Source organism: Homarus americanus, unplaced genomic scaffold (genome assembly GCF_018991925.1).
Source record: "Homarus americanus isolate GMGI-L3 unplaced genomic scaffold, GMGI_Hamer_2.0 scaffold11141, whole genome shotgun sequence".
Classification (NCBI taxonomy): domain Eukaryota; kingdom Metazoa; phylum Arthropoda; class Malacostraca; order Decapoda; family Nephropidae; genus Homarus; species Homarus americanus.
The window spans coordinates 51455-60101 of NW_024748821.1; the positions used below are offsets into that span (position 1 = coordinate 51455).

The 8647-nt window shown below is 43.6% G+C and overlaps 1 protein-coding gene across 1 annotated transcript; it reads right to left on the reverse strand.

Moving 5' to 3' along the window:
- Positions 1 to 231: 231 nt before the first annotated feature.
- On the reverse strand, positions 232 to 8228 carry LOC121880424. The gene is made up of 2 exons (XM_042387619.1): positions 8094 to 8228; positions 232 to 1092 (listed from the first exon to the last, which is right to left on the reverse strand). Exons 1-2 carry the CDS (start codon positions 8226 to 8228, stop codon positions 232 to 234), a joined length of 996 nt encoding a protein of 331 aa, XP_042243553.1.
- Positions 8229 to 8647: the final 419 nt, after the last annotated feature.

Here is an 8647-nt window from a genome sequence, read left to right on the forward strand (position 1 = left end):
GACATGGGACCAGGTTTGTTCCACTACGAATTTTTTGCGATTTTTCCACCAAGTTTGATGAAAAACGATTGTGCTGTTTCGGCTGCCCAGAACACACACACACACACACACACACGGCTATTCCTATTGTATATTAGATTATTATTATTATTATTATTATTATTATTATTATTATTATTATTATTATTATTGGTGCTGCTTCAGTCAGTGGTAACTCTCGGATGGTGATGCTCACACGTGATCACAATACTCCAGCGACCACCACGAACTGCTGTGTAGCGGAGAAAATGTTGATGTTTGGGAGGGACGCTGGTGCTGTACTGGGTGTCCTACATGGTCCCCCAGCAGGATGACGGTGTGGTTGTAGTTGTGATCGCTGACGGTGTGGTTGTAGTTGTGATCGCTGATGGTGTGGTTGTAGTTGTGATCGCTGACGGTGTGGTTGTAGTTGTGATCGCTGATGGTGTGGTTGTAGTTGTGATCGCTGACGGTGTGGTTGTAGTTGTGATCGCTGACGTACGAAGTTGTGATCACAGACGTCAGAAGCCAGGATCGCTGACGTTGTGTTGTGATCGCTGACGGTGGGTTGTGTTGTGAACGCTGACGTTGTAGTTGATTGCTGACGGTGTGGTTGTAGCCAGGATCGCCGACGTGGTTGTAGTTGTGACCGCTGACGTTGTAGTTTGATCGCTGACGGTGTGGCTGTAGCGATCGCTGACGTTGTGAAGGTGATCGCGACGTGTGGTTGTGAAGCAGATCGCTGATGGCGTGGTTGTGGCGACCGCCGACGGGATGTAGTTGTGATCGCCGACGGTGTACAGAAGTTGTGATCGCTGACGTTGTAGCAGATCGCTGACGGGAAGCAGAAGGTGAATCGCTGACGTTGTGGTTGTGACTGCTGACGCTGAAGCAGATCGCCGGGACGGTGTGGGTTGTAGGCTGTGATCGCTGACGTTGTAGTTGTGATTGCTGACGGTGTGGTTGTAGTTGTGATCGCTGACGGTGTGGTTGTAGTTGTGATCGCTGACGTTGTAGTTGTGATCGCTGACGGTGTGGTTTATGTTGTGATCGCTGACGTTGTGGTTGTGATCGCTGACGTGTGGTTTCAGCAGGTTATGATCGCTGACGTTGTGGTTGTGATGCGCAGTGTGGTTGTGGTGTGATCGCCGACGTTGTAGTTGTGATCGCTGACGGTGTGGTTGTAGTTGTGATCGCTGACGGTGTGGTTGTAGTTATGATCTCTACTTTGTATTCCGACAGTAGAAGGTTCAATGATTAGTATAGGTAGGTAATGGCAGCTATCAAACAGTACTACCGCCTGGGAAGATATTGGAAGCATAATGTGTTGCCTACTGGTAGACCCCTGCTGCCATATGTGACCAAGTCCCAGGTTGATGATCTGACTTTCTGCCTCATTACACACAATTGCTGGGTCTCAATTGTTTCTCTTACTTTGACAACACAACATACAGATCGTTTCTCACTCTTTATTTCTTCTTCTATATCTGTATTTACTTTTTGGTTCAATTTATGTCCCCCCTGTGACCTGTGCCTGGGTGGGCTAATTCTACAGAAAAAAAAAATTGTGTGAGTTAGTGACCGAAGAATAGAGACTCACAGACGGGTGAAGTGGAGAGATTTACACTGGAGTGGGGCTTAACGTGTTACAGTGAAGGTATTTATCATCATAGTGGAACACAGACAATACAAACACATATTGTTCATGTTGTTGTTGTTACAGATCATGAAATAAATAAACAAATGAGTTAATTTTTGTTGGATACATTTTAAATTAAACTTGTGAAATAAACCTCAATTACGGGATCTTGGATGCAGACGATACATTGGGTAAACAACAAAGGCTGACGTAAATTTATTTTGGGAATAAAATAATTTGACGCAGCTTTGAGATGTAAACCTAACTGTGTTGACTGTGGACTGTAACTGCTCTGGCCAGCTTATCTTGTCGTCCAGGTAACTCGTTTAGCTTAAATCATCTTAAAAGCTAAATTAATTATTTTCAATGATCTGGTAACAATATTTTAATGATGTAATTTAATTTAGGTAATGTTTTTATTATTTCACAAATGGACCTTGAAATTATAGAGTTTGTTCTTAATGTAGTAACAAGTGGTAGTCTCCTTCTTCATCCTCCTCCTCCTCCTCCTCCCTTTCCTTCCTCCTCTCTTCCTTTTCTCCACCTCCCCCTCCCCTCATGTCGTCATCAGCCTCTAGGGAAAAGATCACACATTTTTGCAGATTATAATTTTAATTAAATTTTCAAAAACAAATTTATTACGTTTTTCGATTTTTTAAGGTCGTGAAAATATAACATCAACATAGACCCTTGAGGACTGAAGGAGTCACTTAAGAGACAATGTTACACTACAGTTGTCTTTCTAAGTATGATAAGTATGTACTCCTTCAGCCATCCTTTGGTTATTAGTATACAGTAGTAGTGCATGAGGTCTGGAAGAGTTACTTTAATTTTAGTAGTAACTCTTGAAACTTGGTGAGACTAATGAGATGTTGGGTATTATTACCAACCCGGGCTGTGATGGCGTTAATTGTGCCGGTTTGGGGGTGAACGGTGTCTGAATGCTGTGGGGGGGGGCTCTCTTCTCTGTGTGTGTGTGTGTGTGTGTGATTGATATCAGCATCGTAGCCCTGGCCTGACCACTGCATCTTCCCCGTGGTGTAGCTAGCCCAGCCCAGCCCAGCCCAGCCCAGCTCAGCTCAGCTCAGCCCAGCTAACTATTGTCTAGGTAGATTTATAGCGGAATATGTGTTACTACCGCTAAACGCTCGCGCCTAAATACGTTCAACTCTGCCTGAAACATTCTCCCAAAGGATTTTCCATCGCGGCTCATAAATACAGAAATGAACGCAAAACTCAGCGACGCTGTCAAATATGTTGGACTTGTGGCCACCAGCACCCCCTCTCTACTGCCCTCCTCCTCCTATCACCAGGTCTCCCTTCACAACCCCTCCCTCCCTCCATCACCCCTTCCTCCCCCACCCATCCTCCACCACCCCACTGAGCGCCGCCTGTGAATGTTGAACGGCTCTCACCTTGAAAATTATTTAGTTGTGTTAGTTATATATGATGTTATATTTTAGGTATCAGCAAGAATAGGAGACCTCATTTTATTTCATCTAATGGCTAACCTAACCTAACCTAACCAAACCCTAACCCTCATGCGATCCTATTTTGTTTTTCAATATATTTAACGTTACTATATTTTATGATTAATATTCTTACGTTAATTACCAAAGATTTATTAGGTAATTTGGCCTCGTTAACTTAAGGTGTGTCTTACAGGTGTCGTCATAACAGGTAATTATGCCTTTAATGTGATGGTCGTTCACCTGTGTGGCTGGCAGGAGTTTTACAAGTGCCTCAAATGTAGATGGATGAGGAGACGTTACCGCTGTATGAGGGAACTTGTGGCTGCCTTACCACTGATACATAACACTTAGCATAACTGTATTACTCCGTCTCACCCTCTTCTCTCCTGCCCTGTCTCCTTGCCCTCCCTCGTCTCTCCTTGCCACCACCACCAAAACCACCACCACCACCAAAACCATCACAGTCACCACCAACTATCACCACCACCACTCACCACCACCACCCACCACCACCACCACCACCACTCACCACCACCACCACCACCACCACCACCACTCACCACCACTCACACCACTCCCCACCACCACCACTCACCACTACCACACCACTCACCACCACCACCACCACCACCACATTACGAACCTATAAACATTAACGCTATCACCCACCAGCACCTGCCGCGTCACCCACCAGCACCTGCCGCGTCACCCACCAGCACCTGCCGCGTCACCGTCCTCAACATTCACATTTTGCCTTGTAATGTTTACCACGATGAGATGACTGTCGTTAACTAGACTTTGACTTGCCAGATCTCGGCTTTTGTAGACACCGGGAGTCTATCTAGTCAACTTTAAGTCTACCTAAGCCATCGTGAGTCTATTTAAGCCACTTCGAGCGTATCTAAGCCACTTTTGAGTCTACCTGAGTCGCTGTAAGTCTACATGAGTCACTGTGAATCTACTTGGCTACTGAGTCTACCCGAGTCACTGCGAGTCTACATGAGTCACTGAATCTACTATGTTACTGAGTCTACCTAAGTCACTGTGAGTCTACCTGAATCACTGAGTCTACGTGTCACTGTGAGTCTACCTGAGTCACTGTGAGTCTAATGAGTCACTGTGAGTCTACCTGAGTCACTGTGAGCTACATGTAAGCCACTGTGGGTCTGCCTGAGTCATTGTGAGTCTACGTAAGCCACTGTGGGTCTGCCTGAGTCATTGTGAGTCTACCTAAGCCACTGTGGGGCTTGGACACACTCACCCGATAATGGTTAGTGTAAACTCTCGAACCAACCCCAGGTAACATCCAGGTAGAGTTTAGGTAGATGTTAGATAGTCCAGGTAGAGTTTAGGTAGATGTTAGATAGTCCAGGTAGAGTTTAGTAGATGTTAGATAGTCCAGGTAGAGTTTAGGTAGATGTTAGATAGCCCAGGTAGAGTTTAGGTAGATGTTAGATAGTCCAGGTAGAGTGTCAGGTAGATGTTAGATAGTCCAGGTAGAGTGTCAGGTAGATGTTAGATAGTCCAGGTAGAGTTTAGTTAGATGTTGGATAGTCCAGGTAGAGTTTAGGTAGATGTTAGATAGTCCAGGTAGAGTTTAGGTAGATGTTAGATAGTCTAGGTAGAGTTTAGTGATGTTAGATAGTCCAGGTAGAGTTTAGGTAGATGTTAGATAGTCCAGGTAGAGTTTAGGTAGATGTTAGATAGTCCAGGTAGAGTTTAGGTAGATGTTAGATAGTCCAGGTAGAGTTTAGGTAGATGTTAGATAGTCCAGGTAGAGTTTAGGTAGATGTTAGATAGTCCAGGTAGAGTTTAGGTAGATGTTAGATAGTCCAGGTAGAGTGTCAGGTAGATGTTAGATAGTCCAGGTAGAGTTTAGGTAGATGTTAGATAGTCCAGGTAGAGTTTAGGTAGATGTTAGATAGTCCAGGTAGAGTTTAGGTAGATGTTAGATAGTCCAGGTAGAGTTTAGGTAGATGTTAGATAGTCCAGGTAGAGTTTAGTAGATGTTAGATAGTCCAGGTAGAGTGTCAGGTAGATGTTAGATAGTCCAGGTAGAGTGTCAGGTAGATGTTAATTAGTCCAGGTAGAGTTTAGGTAGATGTTAGATAGTCCAGGTAGAGTTTAGGTAGATGTTAGATAGTCTAGGTAGAGTTTAGGTAGATGTTAGATAGTCCAGGTAGAGTTTAGTAGATGTTAGATAGTCCAGGTGAGTGTCAGTAGATGTTAGATAGTCCAGGTAGAGTTTAGGTAGATGTTAGATAGTCCAGGTAGAGTGTCAGGTAGATGTGATAGCCCAGGTAGAGTTTTAGGTAGATGTTAGATAGTCAGGTAGAGTTTAGGTAGATGTTAGATAGTCCAGGTAGAGTGTCAGGTAGATGTTAGATAGTCCAGATAGAGTTTAGGTAGATGTTAGATAGTCCAGGTAGAGTTTAGGTAGATGTTAGATAGTCCAGGTAGAGTTTAGGTAGATGTTAGATAGTTGTCGTAGAGTGTCAGTTAGAGTTTAGGCAGAGTCCAGGTAGGCGAGCCCTGTACCCATTCAACTGCCTCATAACAACAACATCAGTATTACCTGTATATATATATTGTTATTCAATGTATAAACTCATACATACTTGATTCTGATGTTATTATACACTAATTGGGTTCACCTGAAGATTAACCAACCTCAAATTAATCCACCTGGTGGTTAAAATGATATTGTGCTTCCTGAGGTTAGGTTAGGTTAGGTTAGATAAGGTTAGCGTTAGGTTAGTTTAGCGTGAGGTTAGGTTAGCAATTTGGTCAAGTTAGCGCTAAATTAGGTTATTACTGGCGAGGTTAGCATTAAGTTCGCGCTAAATAGGTTATTACTGGCGAGGTTAGCATTAGGTTAGCGTTAAATTAGGTTATTACTGGCGAGGTTAGCATTAGGTTAGCGTTAAAATAGGTTATTATTAGCGAGGTTAGCATTAGGTTAGTTAGTTAGAATATTCCAACCATCAGACGACTTAACCTAGGTGACTAATCTTCACATGATCCCCAAAAATCCTCACTTCCCCAGGACGGGACTGGGAACACCCCACCCAGCTGAGAATGTTGGAGGACTATCACCGTAATACTAGCTCTAATCTTTGTCCCGCTGTGTAAATGAGCCAGTTAGATGCAGGATCACATCTCCCATTAACGATAAAATTAACTACGACCTTCTGAGCATCTCGTTGTGTCGTAGCTATGAGGCAGTAAATAATACGTGGCTTAGATCTGTAAAACCTCGGTGTTGTTATATCTCACAACCTTTGAGACTCCATCTTTTTTTTTCGGTTCTGTTTTTCTTTTCCGTCATTTTAATTTAAGTTTAACATTTTAGCATAAATTATTTCCGTCGCCATCTTAATCTGCACTCCTCGAGAGACGTAGAGTGAGGGCGATATGATAGAGGTGTATAAATGGAAGTCAGGCTAAACAAAGGGGACATTACAAAGGTACTCAAACTATCCAACCAGGAGCGAACTCGTAGCAATGGTTTTAAATTAGACAAATTTAGATTTAGGCGCGAAATAGGTAAACATTGGTTTGGAAACAGAGTAGTGGACGAGAAGAACAAGTTACCAAACATCACTATTAACTGAAATACGCTGGATAGCTTCAAACATATAGATTGATGGACATATGAGCGATAGGGGTTGGGTGTAAATGGGACCAATATGCCAATAGACTCGCTGCAGTTTCCTCCATATGACCAAAGCTGTTGCGGCGTTGAGGTTTTTTCATCTGTTACGTTGATTAAAGATGAAGACGAGATGTATGTTTAATTTTGTTATCTAGTGAGGAAATATGACCATGAGAAACTTACCTTTATGTAGTAGTTTAAGTGAGGAGATGCATTGTGGGGAGACGTTACTGTGGGAATCTTTGTGAATCCATCTTTGTGTCGTATCGTTAATTAGTTAGTTAACTTGCTGGATTAATTGGTTAGTTAGTTTGTTAGTAGTTTGTTATGAGTAGTTAGTTTGTTTGTTATTTAGTGTGCCAGTTAGTTTGTAGTTAGTTTGTTTGTTATTTAGTGTGATAGTAAGTTAGTAGTTTTTGTTTGTTAGTTATTTTGCTAGTTAATAGTTAGCAAGCTTCTTAGTTAGCTAGTTAAATGCTATATCTGATGTTAATGGAAGATTTTTACGCCGACATCATCGAGGAAGAACCTGTCATGACTCAGATCGTATATAAGACCTGGTAAATGAACGCACACCTGATTTGTTGACATATATGTTGAGCTGTGAGGCCAGGAGAGGTCAGGAGAGGTTACACAGACACACACACACAACACACACACACACACACACGCCATATGTCTTCGTGTCTGTTTGATCATGTAACACCTTATGTTTACGGACCCCTAGAGCCAGGTGTCCACTGTAGCGAGGTTGATCAAGTAACACCTTATGTTTACGAACCCCTAGAGCCAGGTGTTCACTATAGCGAGGTTGACAAGTAACACCTTATGTTTACGGACCCCTAGTGCCAGGTGTCCACTATAGCGAGGTTGATCATAACACCTTTTAGTGTTTACGGACCCCTAGAGCCAGGTGTCCACTGTAGCGAGGTTGATCAAGTAACACCTTATGTTTACGGAGTCCTATAGCCAGGTGTCCACTGTAGCGAGGTTGATCAAGTAACACCTTATGTTTACGGACTCACTATAGCCAGGTGTCCACTGTAACGAGGTTGATCATGTAACACCTTATAGTTTACGGACTCACTAGAGCCAGGTGTCCACTATAGCGAGGTTTATCATGTGCACGGTGAGTTAAAAGAAATTAAGCTCCTTTTGATAATTAAGCTCCTTTAGAGCTCTATTTAATGCCCACTAAGGTCGGTCACGAACTCTATTTAATGAGCAATATAATATAAGTAAGCTCCTCCAGAACTCTATTGTAGGTTCTTATTAGAGCAACAACTACATAGGGTACTCTATATATCACCTGTTGCAGCCTCGCCTCAACCCATACTCCCACATGTTGACCCATACTCCCACACACCTCCACCTGTTGACCCATACTCCCACATGTTGACCCATACTCCCACATGTTGACCCATACTCCCACATGTTGACCCATACTCCCACATGTTGACCCATACTCCCACACACCTCCACATGTTGACCCATACTCCCCACACACCTCCACCTGTTGACCCATACTCCACATGTTGACCATACTCCCACACACCTCCACATGTTGACCCATACTCCCACACACCCCACCTGTTGACCCATACCCCACACACCCACATTGACCCATACCCCACACACCTCCACCTGTTGACCCATACCCCACACACCCCCACATTGACCCATACTCCCCACACACCTCCACATGTTGACCCATACCCACACACCTCCACATGTTGACCCATACTCCCCACACACCCTCAACATGTTAACCCATACTCCACACACCTCCACATATTGACCCACATCCCCACATATTAACCCACACACCCACACATATTAACCCACACACCCACATATTAACCC

Bases quoted from the DNA above. Each gene is read 5' to 3' on its own strand.
- LOC121880424 (XM_042387619.1), bottom strand. From the start codon at position 8,228: ATGGGTCAACATGTGGGAGTATGGGTCAACATGTGGGAGTATGGGTCA. The intron at 1,093-8,093 runs GTGATATATAGA...ACCACACGTCAG, and splicing joins TTGAGGCGAGGCTGCAACAG to CGATCACAACCACAACGTCA.